At 38.7% G+C, this 20,720-nt stretch overlaps 1 protein-coding gene across 12 annotated transcripts in view; it reads left to right on the top strand.

Moving 5' to 3' along the window:
• The window catches only part of LRP1B (LDL receptor related protein 1B), a 1,327,274-nt gene that overhangs the window by 1,163,027 nt on the left and 143,527 nt on the right, over nt 1-20,720 (top strand). For all 12 annotated transcript variants that reach the window (XM_073305381.1, XM_073305383.1, XM_073305382.1 and 9 more), the window contains 8 exons: nt 1,486-1,592; nt 3,615-3,744; nt 8,599-8,705; nt 9,050-9,182; nt 13,593-13,715; nt 17,307-17,429; nt 17,680-17,817; nt 20,113-20,247. In XM_073305381.1, the coding sequence (XP_073161482.1) occupies nt 1,486-1,592; nt 3,615-3,744; nt 8,599-8,705; nt 9,050-9,182; nt 13,593-13,715; nt 17,307-17,429; nt 17,680-17,817; nt 20,113-20,247 (996 nt within the window). The remainder of the gene's footprint in view (nt 1-1,485; nt 1,593-3,614; nt 3,745-8,598; nt 8,706-9,049; nt 9,183-13,592; nt 13,716-17,306; nt 17,430-17,679; nt 17,818-20,112; nt 20,248-20,720) is intronic.

Raw genomic sequence — 20,720 nt, 5'->3', positions numbered from 1 at the left:
TTTTCAAAGCCTTCTTCCCTACCCTTTTTCCTTTCCTCCATTAACTTAGTTATCGATTCTACACAGTTTGCTGTCCACCATTCTCAACTCATTTTCCCTTCTCTCTAATCACAAGGTTCCACCAGTTAACCCATATTCCTAGCTCACCTTCAACATCTGTTTCTTTCACTCCTGTGTTCACATAGCAATCTGTCTCAGGCAGAGGTCTCACAACTGCATGGACTTTCTCCAGTATGAATGCTCTGTCTCTTCCTCAAATTTGTCCATCTCCATAGCTAATCAGATCGACTTCTACACACTCATCCTGTCCCACAACCCTTAGCCCAGCAACCATTTTGCCACCTTTCACTTCCTTCTGGAGCTCCCCACTCCTGCACCTTTCTTCTTCTCTGCTCAGGATCCCTCTGACTTTTCAAAGAAGAAATTGATGAGATACAATAGGACCTTCTCCCTTTTTTCATTTCCTTTTTTTCTCTACTCTAACCTGTTTTTCCCTCATCACTCACAAGGAAGTTTCTTGTCTGCTCTTCTCCTTTAAACCCTCCAGGGACCTACATCCCATCATGCCTTGCCTCCATTTTCACCTTTCTATTCAACCTCTTGCCTGTCTTCTGGTTCATTTCTTTTCCCAGAATAGAAACATGTTTTCGTTTACCTGCTCACAAAAATCGCACCCTTGACCCCATCTGCATCTCCAACTCTCATCCCATCTCCCCTTCATCTCCAAGCTCATTGAACATGCAGTCTATAACTGTGCTTAGAGTTACCTCCTTCCAATTCCATCTTAGACCCTTAACAATCCCTCTTCTCAGTTAAAAAATAAAAAAGCAGTAACCACAGCAATAAAATTTGAACAGCTTAGGTGAATTCTGCTTGGGCTGTCCGTAACTTTTTATATACTTACAAAAAGATGTATAAATAAGCTGCAGAAGTCCAAGTGCCCCTTTTCTTCTACTTCCCTCCCTTATTACCAGGTCTGGAAAAAGTTCTATTTCTAGTCTTGTGACAGACCCCTTCATAAAATGGGTGACAACTAGTAGTTATAGCAAAAAACAAATCTGCCAACAGTTGATTGCTTTTCTGCATATAGATAGAAGCTGCTCATAAGTATTTAAAAGTATTTGGTAGTTTACCTAGTTATGCAATATAATATAATTTAATGTAAAGTCTGTTCATTTTCAAATATAATTTACAGTTGTGTGAAGAATTATGAGCTAGCTCAAAAGGTATTCTTTCTAAGGCTCTGTCATAAGCAAAGATTTTTTATTTTTAGAATATTTTGGCACAAATTCTTAACCATATGAAAAGTCTTTATTACAACTGTTTGATTAATATTTTCTATTTTTTCGAAACCATTCATTCACATTTATTTGACTAATTGTAGTTTGTTTTGTGTAATTTTTCTGTTCCTTCCTTTTGGAACGTAAGAGTTTAGTTTCAAAACATTATTAAGGCTATAAGCATTAATTATTTTCTTTCCTTCAGAGCCTCAAACCTGCACTTTGAAAGACTTTCTCTGCACAAATGGAGATTGTGTTTCTGCGAGATTCTGGTGTGACGGGGATTACGATTGTGCAGATGGCTCAGATGAGGTAGGCTTCTTCACAGGCCAAAAGGAAAAAATATTCCTTTAGAAAACTGAGATCAAAATACAGCTTGCTGAGGTAGGATTTGTTTTCCCCCCTCACTGGGAAGCAACAAAAAAAATCCATCCTTAGCCATCAAATATCACAACCTCCAGGTGAATGCACAGAGGGAAGGAAAATAGGACTAATGCTACTAGTTATATCTGAGGGAAATTCTCATTTAGCTTATGTAGGAGAAGCTTGTCTTTTTTGGAGGAAAAGGTTGTGAGTTCTGTTCCCTGTGCTGCAAGTGCAGAATACAGTCACCTGACAATCATGCTGTCTGTGTACATACATTTCACAGCCTCAAATAGTTTCAGTATTTACATGTTCTGTTTATAGTTTGCACTCATTTATTCATATTCACATTCTACCCCGAGTCAACATATGGATCTCCTATTAAAAGCAGTGGCAGTTGCACGGAGCAAGGGAATGAAGCCCCTTGATAATGGAGCACAGGCTATAAACAGATGGGAAAAACAGCATTTCTGATATAGAAATATTACTAAGTAAATATTGTAACTATCAGAAAGGAGAGCAATGGGAATTATATATATATATATATATATATATATATACATATACATATAACTCTCAAGCTGTAAATGGCTCTAAGAAATCAAATAAATTAAGTTTATAAAATCCCTTAGGATTGCTAATTTTATATATTTATATACCTATAACTAAAAAAATAAAGATATTTATTGATAGCATAACTGAGTTCTTTTTCCGACACTGATAAATGCACACAAATCTGCTTGTTGCTCTATGCTGTATCTGATCATGGTAAAATTAACTTTAATTTTTTTCTGTAATAGTGTTGTTTTCCATCATTATATAGAGCTCTGCTGAGGGGTGAAAGTAACTCCGAAGACTTAGCGGGACAGGGGCCTCCCCCAGCCAGCCCTTCCACGCCGCCTGGCACGCACTGCCTGGCGCTCCAGCGGCAATTTAAAAGGGCCCGGGGAAGCTGCTCCCTTTGCCGGGGGAGGGAGGGCGGTAAAAGGGGCAGGGATGTTGAAGCACTGCTGTGGCAGCACTTTAAGGAGGTCCTTTGCCGGAGCAGCGCTTTAATGTCCCTGCCCCTTTTGCCTCCCCCGTCAGCTGCCCTGCCAGTAGGGTCTGTACCAGCAGGGCCACCGACAGACGGTGGAAAGGGCAGTGACGTTAAAGCACTGGTTCTTTGCTGCGGTAGTGCTTTAACGTTGTTGCCCCACCCCTGGTCGGTATAGACCCTATGGCAGGGCCGCCAACAGGGGAGGCAAAAGGGGCAGGGATGTTCAAGTGCTGCCGCGACAGTGCTTTAATGTGGGCTGCGGACTGGCCGGTACCGGCTTCTAACCAGTACTTTCACCCCTGGCTCTGCTACATCTCAGACATTTCTCTCAGGGTTCTTTGCAATTTGCTACCACCGAGGATGCTGTGCCCTGATATTCTTTTTGTTTCAGTCTTCTAGTCTTGCCATCCTATTTTGAGCATCTTTTACTATTGAACATTTTTATGCACCCACTAAGTAGTTTAAAAAGTTTTTAATATATTTGGATACATAGTAAATGGTTTCACAAGCAAATAAGTACATTTGATAACACTTTATTAAGTAAAGATACCCCAATAGAGAGCAAGCATCAGTATATTAATAATTGGGGAGGGAGTTAATTACATTAATATTTACAGGTTAAAACTCTGCCAAAATTATGATCAGGGCAACATAATTATACTACTAACAGTGACTGTCAAATAAGGTGCCAGGTATCCCATTGCAAAAACTGTACCCCCTGTTAAAGAGTTCTTTGCTAATTAAGGGCTCAGTTCTACCACTTTTAGTCACAATCAGTAGTATCATACTGTGTAGCAAGGTACTTCTCATTGTTGAGTAAGGGTGGCAGAACTGGGCTCTAGCCATTCTGACTGGCTGAACGTTTTCAAATGTTTTATATAATACCTTTATATTAATAGATATACTCAGTTATATTGTTTTGTTTATAACAGAGATATTGTGAACCTGGCTGTTCAAAAGACCAGTTCCAGTGTTCCAATGGTCAGTGCATATCAGCAAAATGGAAATGTGATGGTCACGAAGATTGCAAATTTGGGGATGATGAGAAAAATTGTGAACCAGGTAGGTCTATATAAGTGATCTTTAAATTTTCCAGGAAAAAAATAAAAGTATTAAAAAGATATGAAGAACAGAAAAGAAAAAGTGAGTAAACAAATCAAGATGACTGATATCAGAAATAACAGGCACAGACTCAGTAGTAAATTCATTGGTTTGTTGTATATGTGATCCTTTTTGCAAAGAATTTCTGCAAAACTGATTCAGTTTCACATTACACTTCCTGATATGAAATAGAGAGGCTTAGACCAGTGGTTCTCAAACGTTTTAACTTGTGACCCCTTTCACATAGCAAGCCTCTGAGTGTGGCCGTTATAAATTAAAAACATGATTTATATATTTAACACCATTACAACTGCTGGAGGCAAAGCGGGGCTTGGGGTGGAGGCTGAAAGCTCGTGACCCCCCATGTAATAGCCTTGTGACCTCCTGAGGGGTCCTGACCCCCAGTTTGAGAAACCCGGGCTTAGACCATGTGTTTTTCATTACCTTCATGAATGACATGGTATGCTTGAGGATGGGGTGCAGCAAACCACAGTGCTCGGGAACTAAATTGTTACTGCTACTTGTGGCTGGGCATCCACAGAGCAAGCAAACAGAAGGCTTAGAAGAGTGGGGAAAATATCCTGTGGCGCATATATGATACTAGCAGCAGAGTTCTAGCATTTTTAGTCTGAGCTCTACTACAAGAATTCCTGTGTAAAACTAGGCAAGACATTTAGTCTACTTTTTACTCAGTTTCCCATGCTGTAAAATTGGGATAATAATGGATAACTTCCTAACATAAGGACTGTGGTGTTTAAAGCATAATAAGGTACTCTAAGATCTTTAGATATAAGAGTTATGCATTATTAATAATAATATTAATAATCATTATTAAAATTTAGAAGACTTGTTCTATTTACCTGATATTATTCTGCACAGTTGTAAAAAAATACTTGAGCTGTTTTGTTTTTTGTCAAATTACCCTATACCTCTGACGTTTATATTGGAAACAATATACCAGATGCACATAGTTTTTTTTTACTTTCATTGTGTATTTTGATCCTGATCCTGTACTGTAATTTGCTCGTGCTGTCCTTTGTGCCCATGCAGAGTCTGATTGAAGTCACTCGCACTCTGTAGAGCAGTAGTTCCCAAACTAGGGGCGCCGCTTGTTCAGGGAAAGCCTCTGGCGGACCGGGCCGGTTTGTTTACCTGCCGTGTCCGCAGGTTCTGCCGATCGCGGCTCCCACGGGCTGCGGTTCACCATTCCAGGCCAGTGAGGGCTGTGGGAAGGGCAGCTAGCATGTCCCTCAGCCCGCGCCACTTCCCGCAGCCCCCATTGCCCGAGAACGGCAAACTGCATCCACTGGGATCTGCGATTGGTTAAACCTGCGGGCACGGCAGGTAAACAAACCGGCCCAGCCCGCCAGGAGCTTTCCCTGAACAAGTGGCACCCCTAGTTTGGGAACCACTGCTGTAGAGGCACCAGGGTCCATACCCACAGATCTGATGCATAACTGAATGCCTTAGAATGTGGAGTCTTTGGGATGAGAACCTTGTCATATTTACAGTATAAAGTGCCTAACTCAATTCTGATGCACTATAAATATAAATTATACCCTACTCTTACTACACATTTTCTTTAGCTTGAGATCGTTTGTATTAAATGTATGGTGTCCTTCACATCATATCTTGAAAAATCTACTTGCATAAATGCATGTAATATGAAGTTTTGTTGAGGTAAACAACAATTTGTGTTACATGCCTCATTTCAGAATATAACCCCCACATGTACATCAGTCTTGCAAAATTCTGCTTTCCCACAATATTTTTTCCCCAGATGGTAAAATATCATTAATTGTTGGGTTTTATGTTCTGTGTTGTTTCTTCACTCATTATTAGTCAGCATGGCACGGAGCAAGCAAATAGCTATTGTAGATAGTCATTTACATTTGCGTAAAAATTTTGAAAGAGTAGTGTCATTATTTTTAATAATAGTGGGCCAGCCCTAGGTGGATTTTTGCTTAGAGTGGGAAACATTTTTGCTGCCCACCCCACTCAAAATGTGCAAACAAACAAAAAGGCAAGGGGAGGGTTTTCAATCCCAGAATATGATGATCTGATGCCTCAGAAAGTTGGCTCCCAAAGCATCCATTGTGACCACCCACTTCCCTAAAACAGTGCTGGGATTGAGAGGTCTGAGATCTGAGTTCTGTTGCCATTGCAGAAAAGATTTGTTGTGTAACAGGGGCAAATCATTTAATGTTTCTGTGTTTCAACTTTCCCATCTGTAAAATGGATTATTTTCCTACCTTACAAGAGTAATATGAGGCTTAATTCATTAATTAATAAAATTCCCTTTTTACAGAGGGCCTGCACAAAACCTGTGTGTCACTTATGTCCCAATTAGCTATCAAAATGTATGAGATCCTTAGCTGGAAGATGCTATATTAGTGCAAAGGTTTTACTTAATTTTTATTGTTATTGTTATTGTATTTATGCTATTGTTTCTTTTTGAAAATACACATTTATATTAGAGTGATAGAGGTAGTTATCGCTGTGAACATAAGAACATAAGAATGGCCATAGTGGGTCAGACCAAAGGTCCATCCAGCCCAGTATCCTGTCTACTGACAGTGGCCAATGTCAGGTGCCCCAGAGGGAGTGAACCTAACAGGTAATGATCAAGTGATCTCTCTCCTGCCATCCGTCTCCACTCTCTAACAAACAGAGGCTAGGCACACCATTCCTTACCCATCCTGGCTAATAGCCAATAATGGACTTAATCTCCATGAATTTATCTAATTCTCTTTTAAACCCTATTATAGTCCTGGCCTTCACCACCTCCTCAGGCAAGAGTTCCACAGGTTGACTGTGCACTGAATGAAGAAGAACTTCCTTTTATGTGTTTTAAATCTGCCGCCCATTAATTTCATTTGGTGGCCCCTAGTTCTTATATTATGGGAACAAGTAAATAACTTTTCCTTATTCACTTTCTCCACACCACTCATAACTTTATATACCTCTATCATATCCATACCCTCTTTTCCAAGCTGAAAAGTCCTAGCCTCTTTAATCTCTCCTCATATGGGACCTGTTCCAAACCCCTAATCATTTTAGTTGCCCTTTTCTGAACCTTTTCTAATGCCAGTATATCTTTTTTTGAGATGAGGGGACCACATCTGTACACAGTACTCAAGATGTGGGCATACCATTGATTTATATAAGGGCAATAAGATATTTTCGGTCTTATTCTCTATCCCTTTTTTAATGATTCTGAACATCCCGTTTGCTTTTTTTGACTGCTGCTGCACACTGTATGGATGTCTTCAGAGAACTATCCATGATGACTCCAAGATCTTTCTCCTGATTAGTTGTAGCTAAATTAGCCCCCATCATATTGTATGTATTGTATGGGGTTATTTTTTCCAATGTGCATTACTTTACATTTATTCACATTAAATTTCATTTGCCATTTTGTTGCCCGATCATTAAGTTTTGTGAGATCTTTTTGAAGTTCTTCACAGTCTGCTTTGGTTTTAACAATCTTGAGCAGTTTAGTATCATCTGCAAACTTTGCCACCTCGTTGTTTACCTCTTTCTCCAGATCATTTATGAATAGGTTGAATAGGACTGGTCCTAGGACTGACCCTTGAGGACACCACTAGTTACCCCTCTCCATTCTGAAAATTTAAATTTATTCCTACCCTTTGTTCCCTGTCTTTTAACCAGTATCAATCTATGAAAGGATCTTCCCTCTTATCCCATGACAACTTAATTTACATAAGAGCCTTTGGTGAGGGACCTTGTCAAAGGCTTTCTGGAAATCTAAGTACACTATGTCCACTGGATTCTCCTTGTCCACATGTTTGTTGACCTCCTCAAAGAACTCTAATAGATTAGTAAGACATGATCTCCCTTTACAGAAACTATGTTGACTTTTGCGCAACAATCTATGTTCTTCTATGTGTCTGGCAATTTTATTCTTTACTATTGTTTCAACTAATTTGCCCGGTACTGACATTAGACTTACCGGTCTGTAATTTCCAGGATCACTTCTAGAGCCATTCTTAAATATTGGGGTTACATTAGCTGTCTTCCAGTCATTGGATACAGTAGCTGATTTAAAGGACAGGTTACAAACCACAGTTAATAGTTCTGCAATTTCACATTTGAGTTCTTTCAGAAGTCTTGGGTGAATGCCATCTGGTCCCGGTGACTTGTTACTGTTAAGTTTCTCAGTTAATTCCAAAACCTCTTCTAGTGTCACTTCAATCTGTGACAATTCCTCAGATTTGTCACCTACAAAAGACGGCTCAGGTTTGGAAATCTCCCTAACATCCTCAGCTGTGAAGACTGAAGCAAAGAATTCATTTAGTTTCTCTGGGATGACTTTATCGTCTTTAAGTGCTCCTTTTGTATCTCGATCGTCCAGGGGCCCCACTGGTTGTTTAGCAGGCTTGCTGCTTCTGATGTACTTAAAAAGCATTTTGATATTACCTTTTGGGGTTTTGCCTAGCCGTTCTTCAAACTCCTTTTTTTTTTTTTTTTTGGTGGTCAAGGTTGCCTAAGAGGTTTCCATATTAATATCCTGTGGTCTGTTACTCAGAACTTTCTGAGCATGGAGACAATTAAAAAAAAGTACTTTTGTCATAAAAAATACACGTGCAACTTTTTTAATAGTGCCTTTAAAGTACACAGCAACTTTTTTTTGTCAAAACAGGTACCATAATTACAGATTATGGAATTTGCACAAGATATTGTCAATTACAACAAAATATGTGTTTATCTAATATGTTTTACCTAATACTAACATTGAAATATGAAGTTACTTATTTATGAATTGCTAATCTTAAAATTTATGTTTGTAATTAGCATCTCCAACCTGCTCTTCAAGCGAGTATGTGTGTGCCAGTGGAGGATGTATCTCAGCATCTCTCAGGTGTAATGGAGAATTTGACTGTGCTGATGGCTCTGATGAGGTAACTGGTGCATTTCTTTTGAGCCCCTTATACTATTTGATGTGAGGTTTATGATCAACAAGTTTAGAAACTGAAAATTAATAAAACAAGAATTAATTCCATGAGCCCAATGTTTTCACCACCAAATGATAAAGCAAAATATGCAAGCATATAATATCAGAACATCTATATTCCAGGTCTTGACTTGAAATTCAGTAGCAATTTCAATTGCATTGTTAATAGTAAATAAGAAGAAGCAGCCAGGGCAATTAAATTCTAACAGCCTTGAAGAATTCTGCTTGGTCTGTCTATAACTGTATTGTTATTGTTAATGAATACTGCAGTACACATCTGTATTTAAACAGATGGATTGTGTAACAGAATGTAAAGAAGATCAGTTTCGATGCAAAAATAAGGCCCACTGTATCCCCATCAGATGGCTATGTGATGGAATCCATGACTGTGTGGATGGCAGTGATGAAGAAAACTGTGAAAGAGGTGAGACATTGTTCTTGTCCCTAAATGAAAACACTGGAAATTTCTCCACTTATTTCTATTTAAGCCTATTATAAGTTAGCAGCACCCCAGAGTCATACTAAAGTGGATTAAATGAAGGCTCTGTGATCCCTTCCTAAAAAGACATTACAGCTGTTCCTCAGATGGCTCTCTGCAATGTCACAATTCATGCTGCTTAATTCTTTCACTTTGTATAACATTTTTTTTGTTCCATAGGAAAGAAAACAATGTGCCTTCAGTACAAGTATTATCAAAGAAGAAAATTCAGAATGTTAAAAACGTCTATAGTTTATAGCCAGTTTAGGCAACATTAATAGACAGAGCTGTACATTTTTAAACAAGCTGCAAAATAAAACAAAACAGAAAAATAATAAAGGCCCCAATCTTGCAATTAATTCCATGTGGGTGGACTCCTGTGCCTACGCAGAGCCCCACTGGGCACATTTAGGGGCTCTATGGTAAAGGGCCCACCCACAAAGAACAAGTTGGAGTATTGGGACCTAAGTGTTAAACATTTAGGCCCAAATCTGAATGCCTAAAGTCAAGCTTCTAAATACGTAATTAGGCACCTAAATAGAGGTGGTCTGATTTTCATAAATGCTGAGCACTGACAAATTCCATTCTAATCTTACTTCTTCAACCTTGCTTTAATAAGTAAAAGCAAATAGAATGTAATTAAAAAGCTTCTTCACGCAACTTTCCTCCTGAGGGATAGAAATGAAAAGGTAAACCACATGACAGTACTTTTGCTCTAATCCTCCACTTAATGGCTGCCCCAAGTACCATACACCACAAACTACAACCTTAACTCTGTCACTATAGGGATGCCAGCCTCCAACATCTGACTTTTTTCAGTAAGTGTAACATATAGAGTCTTGTGTGTCACAGCAGAGTAAAGCAAAGCATAATCAAGTCTTAACAAGAAAAATGCACGATTGCATCTTGGCAACTACTTGTTCCCAATCCTAAAAGTGAAAGCAAAATTCATTGTTCCCAGATGAATGGTGCTGCATTTAGTTGTATAAAAATGCATCTTGTTCAAGTGAGCCAAGCTTACCATTTGATCCAGACATCTATGTAGAATTGACTTTTCCTTATCATTATTTACCATCATGAATGATGAGCCAACGTGATGAATGTTAATCACCTAACTGGCAGGTACAATATGAGTGCCACAATAGAAATGTCATTGGGAACTTCTTTCTTAAGTTTCATAAGAATGAAAGATAAGCCTAAGAGAGTTAAGGGACATCTCACAAGCTTAGAATGTGTAGGCTTTGGTGTGAAAATGTCGAGGCGCCTCAGTCATGGACCATTACCCCACTGTGCTATATGCTGTACAAACACAGAATAAAGGGAATGGTCTGTGCCTCAAAGAGCTTATATGATCTGGTTGAAGAAAGTAATCTGTAGGAGTAGTAAATATCTTAGAACAAGGTCATAAATTGCATCGTTGTGTAAGGCCAGAAATAGACCATAGCTGCAACATGTATATAATATTTTGATTACAATGCTCTCCTTATTCTATAAACATTGACATTTATTGTGCCAGTGGAGGATAAAGACACTCCCTTGCACAAAAATTTCATTCAGTCTGGGGAAAACAGTAACTCTGAGATACGGTCCCTGAAATAGTAAAGCTACCATTTTGTACCAAAAAGCAGTAGTATGGGTATGGCATACTTATGCAGTGCCCAGATCTGTATATGTGGACACTCAGTGTGGGAATGTGGTACACAGTCTAGCACACACAAGTAACCATGTACACTTGCGAGTGTAACCGTAGCCTAAGAGGTCAAGCTAGCTCCACTGGCATATCATAAAATTCAGCTTGTATCGTAACATATTACAGATAAAAGACCAAAATATATTAAAGAGTCTCACTGTAAAATTAAAATATTCTATGCAGTGAAAAACCACTTAGTAGATTCCAAATTCATGAGCAAAGAAGTGTCTGACTTTGGCTTGAGTGATGAATTGTTTGAACAACACCCAGATTGTTCTTCAAGTTACCAGAATAGAACAGAGACTAAGGTACAAATACTGTATGGTAGCCTGTAGTAAATAGTGTCATTGTGAAAGTAGTAACTCCCTGTGGGTACTGTCAAAACAAGAGCTCAATAAAATGAAGAAAAAGAAAACTTTGATACAACACTTAACAGACAGCCCATGAAAGAGAAGAGGTTTAGACCTCTATGAGCTAATTAGACAAAACTATCTAATTGCAAGAGTATTATTCAAGGTATCACAGAGATTGCCATCTGATTTACCTCTGAAAATTATATAAATCAGGAATAACTCCACTGAAATCAGTTGAGGTACACCATTGTACTTGGGAGAAGTAGGTTCTGCATATTTTTCTAATATCACGAGACTGTGTAACTGAAAAAAAAATGAAAGGGTGATTAGTCATTATGGATTTCCAGGGGAACTAGTTATAAATGGTCCACATTTCACAAAGCAAGATTTCAAAGCTGTTCTAGAAAAATACAGTTTGCAGCACATTACTAACAGCCCATATTATCCCCAAGGAAATGGAAAGGATGAAAGAACAGGCAGGGATAACTCACTCCTTTTAGTCCCTCATGACCTGCAGAACAAATCCCACTTCATCAATTGTTTAGTCCAAACTGACTAATGCTTGTTTAGACCAATATAAGTTACACTTTTCACATTTGAAAATTATTTGGATCCTAGAAGGTCAAAGTTTAAACAAGTCCAATGTGCAAATGAAAATATAAAAGTGACTCTAACAGTTCTTTGAGAACCCTCCTAAAGATTAAAGCAGATGATGCCAGTAAGTGCCATATTATGTAAAGAGAAAAAAAAAAACCCTGATGGCTTGTGCAGTGGTCAAGGGAGAAAAACCTTATATGCAATTCATAAAAAAGTCAATTAGTAAAGAGAATTTTTCAAACATTTTACCATATTTTAAAAGAATGGGGAGTTATTGTCAATTAAATAGATATTCAAACAGATAAATAGTGTTGATCCTTAAATTGAAATAGCAGCTAAGCCTGTCATTTCACTAGTTACTGCTACCACAAATGAATACAAGAAGCCAGAAGCTGTTCTTAATACTACAGCATCTGTTCCTATTGTGAAAACTTCAAGTGGATGGATTATTAAAAACATTGAACAAAACAGAAATGACTATATTACTTAGAGGTTAGAGAACTGAAAACCTAGTAAACATAGCAAATTATTCTTTTGTTTGTATTCAGTATGCATGCCAATCTACCTAATGTTTTTAATTGTTTAAAAACCAAACACCTGTTATTGTTTACTAAATTTCTTGTTAATTTGATAAAGAAAATCAATTCTGTATTGTGATATAATTGATATATGAACAAAATAATTAACAACATATTTAATAATCTAAATGCTGATTGAAGTGTTTTTAATAGAATACAAGTTACACCACTTCAGGAAAGAGTTAGGCATATTGGAAAAGGAGGAAATACCATAAATACTTGGACTTTTATAATTAAAGTTATATAATATATAAGGTAACTTCTCTCTCTTGTCTCTTAATGGTCCTTTGGAAAATAAAAACCTTTTTTGAGCTGAATTAACAAGCAAACCCAAACCATCCACTCTGTTACTGAAAAGACACAAAAGGTGTTTGTTGGGCTGTTACGCTCTATTACTTATGGAATATATGGTCTGTAGCAGAGTGGATTTGGGAGGATGAATGGAGAGCCAAAGCTGGAGCATCAGAATCCATTTAGGACAAACCTGGAGGGGTATGTCCTTGAATAAGCTGGAACCTTTCTTTGTGTTTCTCCTGGTTTGCACCACTTGCACCTTATAACCAAGTGTCCTGATGTAGTCAAGTCCTTTGCCCTCAGAATTCCACTGCAATAAAGAAAAGTTGCATAGAAGAAGATTACAATAAGCTCCTTAACTGAGGATTTTCGAAAAGAAGCTGGTTAGTCTTTAATGGTTTAGACACAACAAATCCTACGTCTTGGCAGAGGCTTAGACTGTCTGACCTTTGCTGTACCTCCTAACTTTATGGTTCTATGATTCTAAGATATTTTAACTATTATAGTTAAAATACACCTGCAAGGAGAACATGTTACATGGGGTGGTTGTCTCCTGACTCCTGTACCTCTCTCCCTGCCTTAGCCCCTCAAAGTCACACAGAACTTGGCTCCATTACAGGAGCCACAAAATGAAGAAAGAGCAATGAGTGGCTATGCTATGTTGGGGAAAATATATTGAATGGCCATTTCCCCTTTCTGCATGCCCCTCCCAAGCCTTCCCCCATTGGATTTGGCCCTTTCATGCTCCATGTTTCATTAGCTGACCGTAGCATATGGACAAATGAAAATAGGGTGTATTTTGTTTTATTTATACCATGAATTCACAGTTATTTATTTCTCCAAGGGGGAAATATATGTAAAGCTGATGAGTTCCTGTGCAACAATTCACTTTGTAAACTCCATTTTTGGGTGTGTGATGGAGAAGATGACTGTGGAGACAACTCAGATGAAGTCCCTGAAATGTGTGGTATGCCTTTTGTTATTTTAATGCTTTGTATTCATGGCACTGAAGTGAATTAGTGAAGTAGAAAGATGTACAGTTTACAACCCTCAATTTAGGAATATATAGAACTCGCTTCACTACCTCTTTTCTGTCAAAGACTCTAAGTTATGTTTTTCCTCATTTGACTTTTAAAGGACTGTCTTAAATATGGGTATACAGACAGTAAGCTTAGATAAAAACAAAATTTACATTAAATTATATTATTCTACAATCCAGTGGAGATTTTAAAATCAGAAATGGCAATAAGCAAATACCTATTTTTTTCTCTCAAATGGGGTTTACAATTACTCTGGTACAGCTTTCAGAGTGGTAGCCATGTTAGTCTGTATCAGCAAAAACAATGAGGAGTCCTTGTGGCACCTTAGAGACTAACAAATTTATTTGGGCATAAGCTTTTGTGGGCTAAAACCCACTTCATCAGATGCATGGAGTGGAACATACAGTAGGGAGGTATAAATACACAGCATATGAAAAGATGGGAGTTGCCTTATTAAGTGTAGGGTCAGTGCTAACGAGCCAATTCAGCTCAGGTGGAAGTGGGCTTAAGTGAATTGGCTCATGGGCACTTGGTGAAGAGACTCTATACCGACAGGAGAGAGCTCTCCCATCAGCATAAAAAATAGCCATGGTAAGGGCTGGGTCGGGGTAAGAGCTGTGTGAGCAGCTATGGAAGACTGGGTCCCTCCACTTGCCCCGGGAGGAGAGCCCGGGCTCTCTGGCCCCGCTCAGGCTTCTGGTTTTGCCAGGGATGGGGCCACCTAGGGAATAGGAAGGGGCAGAGGCATGGCCTTGGGGGGAAGAGGAGGTGCCTCGGGGAGGAGGTCAGAAGCCCCTGACACACACACCCCCGCCACATCTGGGAAGGCTCCACTGCCCCTCCCCCCTGATGTATTTATAAATAGTAGTTGTATCCCCTTTCAGCCTTCATTTTTCTCACAAAATCTCTCACTGCAACTTGTTCAATTTTAGAGCAGAGCCCTAAACAATCTGAGTGTTTACTGGAGCTTTCATAAGTGAAACTAGGGTTGTCATGAGCCCGTAGTGCTATGAACTAGATTCCTGCAACTTAACCAGCTCCTCTAAGCAACCTGTGTGGCTTCTACTGCGGGACAGATCAGCAGGACAGCCTGCTCAGCTTCTGCTCTATGAGTGAGTAGAGGAAGGGAGGTCCCAGCTGCCTCTCAAGATTCAACAGTGGTCATTACTATTAGCAGATTAAAAATAAGATATTGAGCCCAGTGAGTGGAGGGATAGAAATAACAAAAAGATGACAAAGGGAAAAGACAGTATGACATGAAACATGACACAAGCATTGAAAATTGAGAGTGGGGCAAATATGAACAACATAAACCAAGTAAAGAGAGATATTGCTTCTGAAAGTGAGAGCATAATAAACCACTAGAAAACAATACATCTGAAAACAATACAATGAAGAGGGCAGGAAAGAGGAAAAAATATAGAGATGGAGAGATTATGGGATAAATACATGGAAAAAAGGAATCAAGAGACTTGGGTTATGTTCCAAGCTGTGCCAGTGCTTCATGACCTCAGACAAGTCACTCCATCTCTCTGTGCTTTAGTTTTCCTATCTATAAAATGGGAACAATGATACTTACTCCCCTATGTAAAGTCATTTGAGATCTATGGTTCAAAGAATTGTGAATATGTGTATTATTAACTAATTTATTTAAGATTGTTTATGTTTATATTTTCCTAGCAGATGTCTATCTCTTGTGAGTTTAAGGGTAAGGAAAGGGGTGGATACTCGAATTGGCCAGTTTTTGTACTATGAACATTTTCCAGTTTTCTATTGACGACTATATGTGATTGTTAGCATAAACATCTGGGCTCTGCTTCAACACTAGAGAAGGTTTTGAGCAACTCCAATATCTCCTGCCTCCTTTTTTTAAACAAAAAATCAACTAAATTGATTAACTGCTTAAATCACATCAGGAGGGCATAAAATCATGCAATCATAAAAGCATACACATCCAGTGCTCATTTACCACACTGGAAGGAGGCACAACACAAAGACAGGTAAGCTTTATGAGCAACTGAAGGATGCTTGTGCATAAGGCTAATGTAGTGCCAATCTTTAAAAAAGGGAAGAAGGAAGATCCTGGGAACTACAGGCCAGTCAGCCTCACCTCAGTCCCTGGAAAAATCATGGAGCAGGTCCTCAAAGAATCAATCCTGAAGCACTTGTATGAGAGGAAAGTGATCAGGAACAGCCAGCATGGATTCACCAAGGGAAGGTCATGCCTGACTAATCTAATCGCCTTTTATGATGAGATTACTGGTTCTGTGGATGAAGGGAAAGCAGTGGATGTATTGTTTCTTGACTTTAGCAAAGCTTTTGACACGGTCTCCCATAGTATTCTTGTCAGCAAGTTAAGGAAGTATGGGCTGGATGAATGCACTATAAGGTGGGTAGAAAGCTGGCTAAATTGTCGGGCTCAATGGGTAGTGATCAATGGCTCCATGTCTAGTTGGCAGCCGGTATCAAGTGGAGTGCCCCAAGGGTCGGTCCTGGGGCCGGTTTTATTCAATATCTTCATAAATGATCGGGAGGATGGTGTGGATTGCACTCTCAGCAAATTTGCGGATGATACTAAACTGGGAGGAGTGGTAGATACGCTGCAGGGGAGGGATAGGATACAGAAGGACCTAGACCAATTGGAAGATTGGGCCAAAAGGAATCTGATGAGGTTCAATAAGGATAAGTGCAGGGTCCTGCACTTAGGACGGAAGAACCCAATGCACAGCTACAGACTAGGGACCGAATGGCTAGGCAGCAGTTCTGCAGAAAAGGACCTAGGGGTGACAGTGGACGAGAAGCTGGATATGAGTCAGCAGTGTGCCCTTGTTGCCAAGAAGGCCAATGGCATTTTGGGATGTATAAGTAGGGGCATAGCGAGCAGATCGAGGGACGTGATCGTCCCCCTCTATTCGACATTGGTGAGGCCTCATCTGGAGTACTGTGTCCAGTTTTGGGCCCCACACTTCAAGAAGGATGTGGATAAATTGGAGAGAGTCCAGCGAAGGGCAACAAAAATGATTAGGGGACTGGAACACATGAGTTATGAGGAGAGGCTGAGGGAGCTGGGATTGTTTAGCCTGCAGAAGAGAAGAATGAGGGGGGATTTGATAGCTGCTTTCAACTACCTGAAAGGGGGTTCCAAAGAGGATGGCTCTAGACTGTTCTCAATGGTAGCAGATGACAGAACGAGGAGTAATGGTCTCAAGTTGCAGTGGGGGAGGTTTAGATTGGATATTAGGAAAAACTTTTTCACTAAGAGGGTGGTGAAACACTGGAATGCGTTACCTAGGGAGGTGGTAGAATCTCCTTCCTTAGAGGTTTTTAAGGTCAGGCTTGACAAAGCCCTGGCTGGGATGATTTAACTGGGAATTGGTCCTGCTTTGAGCAGGGGGTTGGACTAGATGACCTTCTGGGGTCCCTTCCAACCCTGATATTCTATGATTCTATGATTCTAAGTACAAAAGATTGTTGTTATTCTATATTAATGGATGCTGTCTGATGTTTTCTTTCTACAGTCAAATTTCCATGTCCACCTACAAGACCGTACAGATGTAGAAACAACAGGGTTTGTCTGCGACCTGAACAGATTTGCAATGAGATTGATGACTGTGGTGATAACTCAGATGAAGATCACTGTGGTAGGTGGATTTACCTTTTAAGGCATTCAATTAAAAAACAATTAAAGGCAAATTTTATTACAAAGATTAAATTGTACTTACAAAAAGCTTAATTGAAAGTTTGTGGGTCATAATTTAATTCTCAAAACAATTAGGCTTGACATCTTTGAAACTCTTTAATGCTTTGTGGTCATTTCCATTTTTATGTGCAAGTAGTCTAAACAATATGAAATGCTAATCTTCTTGTGATTTTTCATTTGTAATTATGTAGATAAGATCCCATATAAAGCAAAACCTTGTAAAAAGGATGAGTTTACTTGTAGAGATAAGAAATGTATACCCATGGAGCTGCAGTGTGATCGGTTTGATGACTGTGGAGATGGTTCAGATGAGCAAGGATGCAAAATAAGTGAGTCCGGTTGATAAGCTGTCTGTTTTTCATACTTGTAGCACAAAAGAAGTAACACAATGAACTGGTATTCTTTCATGCAGAACCTATCCAACAAAACAGAGTTTTCATTCACATGAAAAAGTGTAAACTATGTAGTATCCAAACTAATATAGCTGAGACTAATGGTTTAAAGTAGAATATGAAGAAAATTAACAACTTTTCCAAATAATAGTTATTTTGCTTCAGAAAATAATCAACTATCTGACCCTTCAAGAGATGACTCAATCCATTGTGAGCTGGTTTAGCTGTTTAAATTGATTATATTTCATTTCACACCTATTCTTCTCTATCGAAACAAATAAAAAGGTTTTGTGATATGAAATTCTTGATCTGAAACAAAATCACTGAAACTAAGCTGACAGAAGAAACTTATCCAAACATTGATAATACAGTTTTTCAAGACTTGCTAGTCACACAGATATATTTTATTTAAATAAATTCAATGAGCTAATAACTTTCATACACCTAAATTTTATTAACATACATTTATTGTGCAGAAAATACATTAAATTATAGTACCTTGTGGCAATGGGTTGTTTTCTTAGGATGGTTGCAGTATGCTAAGAAAGCCAGCTGTTTGCCAAAATCATGCAGCTATAATTAACTCAATATGAGCTAGAATAATTCTAGAATATATGAGAGTGGCTTTCACAGCCTCTCTTCATTTTTCCGTTTATGTCCTTGCAGCTTGTGGGACATACAAATTTGGTCAAAGGTTCAGTCAGATAAGCCTAATAATACATTTATTCAGGCTTGTTTCAAACTTCTTTGGTACGACATGTAAGCCGAATGTTTCATATGAACAGGCATTTATATGAAATTCTGGTTCTCTGTGTCAGGAGTATGGATTTTTAGAGTAATCTGAGGTTAGGATCCTTATCCCTTTCTCCACCCTCCAGTTAGTTCTCCTGTGAGGTCTGAGGAGTATGAATCCGGACCTTCTCCGATTGTATATATCTTCCTTTGAGGCTCTGCAGTTCTCTTCCTGAAAATAGATTCCTGGAAAATGGTCATCTCGGTCAAGAGAATGGGAGAGCTTTCAACTATCTTCCATGTTTGAGAAAGAAGCTGAATCTATTTTCATTCTCTTCAAGAGTACTGTGAAATCCAGATATATCATAGCCAAATAGATAAAGTTCATTATCCTGGAGTTTACAAAGCTACAGAGTTCCCTGTCCACTAAAACTTAGTGCCCACTCCACAATAACCATGTCCATCTCCTTAGCCAGAGAGGGGGTGCACCAATGGACAAGCTTTGTAAAGATGCACCTTGGAAATACCAAGAGATACTTAACTAATGTGCTAGTGGATGCTGCAGTAATTCTTTTTGAGGTTGTTCTTATGCTGTGTATCCTCCACAATAGTAAAAAAAATGAGATATACATAAAGATGTGTTCCACTATTTTATGGTTTTGGTATCATTTTGGCCATAGTGAAATAAAACTATTTGTTATACAGTCATCTTAAAATTCCTTTTGTCCTGCAGAAAATGATTGTGGTTTGTTTTTTAACAGGAACTTAGTGTTAGAGTTCCCCACAGAATGGGAGGAAGTTTAAGGTTCTTACATGTTAGTTGTATGGATGAACTGTATCATATGTAGTTGAACAAATGCATAAAATCAGTAAAATACCCACTGCTAAAAAACAAATGGATATTTACTAGAGTTGAGTGACGAAAAATGAATAATTTATCTGACAAACTGAACTTCTTCTTTTCCATGTGGAATATTTACGCCAGCTTGCAATTTCCTACATTTGTTGGTTGTTCAGAGATGTTTGAGAGGATTTTTGTATGCGTAATTGTGGTTTTTAAATTTTTTTTGGCTTGATCACAAATATAGTTATCTGAAAATATGCCATATTCTATCAGTATTAATTAGTTGGCTAGGGCAGATAAGAAACATGTTATTGTTTCCATTCCCTAATTGGATGAGAGTTCAGGCACATCATTTGTGGACAGCCACATGTGAGAATTTAAGAGTCCATTTCCACAAAAACCTTGTTCAGATATTTTTGCCAATAATAATCGGTTGGACAAATGTTTGTTGAAATTAAACATAGAAGTATTGTGAGCATGACTGAAATGAATTTAAAATTTTCAGAAACCTTTGTTGTATTCAAGCAGCTTTAGTAGTTACAGTCAAATTTGTTTAATTAAATAGAATGTATCATAAAAAATAAGAGCAATTCTAACAATTAAGTATTTCACCATTTATAGATTTCCATTTTACCAATTTAAGTCTATTCCCATAGGTGCCACTGAATATACTTGTGAAGCTGATGTGAATCCTTGTGGAGATGATGCATACTGTAATCAAACAAAATCATTAGTTTTCTGTCGGTGTAAGCCTGGATTTCAGAGAAACAGGAGGAATAGGCAATGTGAAGGTACAGTATATTTCCTTTGCAGCTTTCATTAAAGCTTTCTATTGCAATTCTTCTACATCCTTTTACTAAGTAAATTAAATGATTGCTTTTAGAGTCATAGAGTTTAAGGTCAGAAGGCACCACCAGATCATCTAGTCTGACTTCCTGAATATCACAGGCCACCAACACCATGCAGCACCCACACATTAAAACCAGCAACTGAAATTAGGACAAAGTCTTACAGCCCAACTAAACTATTATGCGCCAGAGACAAAGAATAGAAGGGACTGAGAAGTACCAGTTCCCACGGCCGCACCAATGGCAGAGAAATGATTGTGAGATATACCCAGGTAATCCTGTCAAATGTCCTGCACCCACATGCTGCAGAGGAAGGCGAAAAACCTTGAGGAAAATTCCTTCCTGGTCCTACAGGTGTTGATCAGTTAGATCCTGACCATGTGAGCAAGAACTCACCAGCCAAGTATCGAGAGAGA

The sequence above is a fragment of the Lepidochelys kempii genome, chromosome 11 (genome assembly GCF_965140265.1).
Source record: "Lepidochelys kempii isolate rLepKem1 chromosome 11, rLepKem1.hap2, whole genome shotgun sequence".
Classification (NCBI taxonomy): domain Eukaryota; kingdom Metazoa; phylum Chordata; order Testudines; family Cheloniidae; genus Lepidochelys; species Lepidochelys kempii.
The sequence above is the reverse complement of the archived record's forward strand: the minus strand, read 5'-3'. Positions and strand labels throughout refer to the sequence as shown.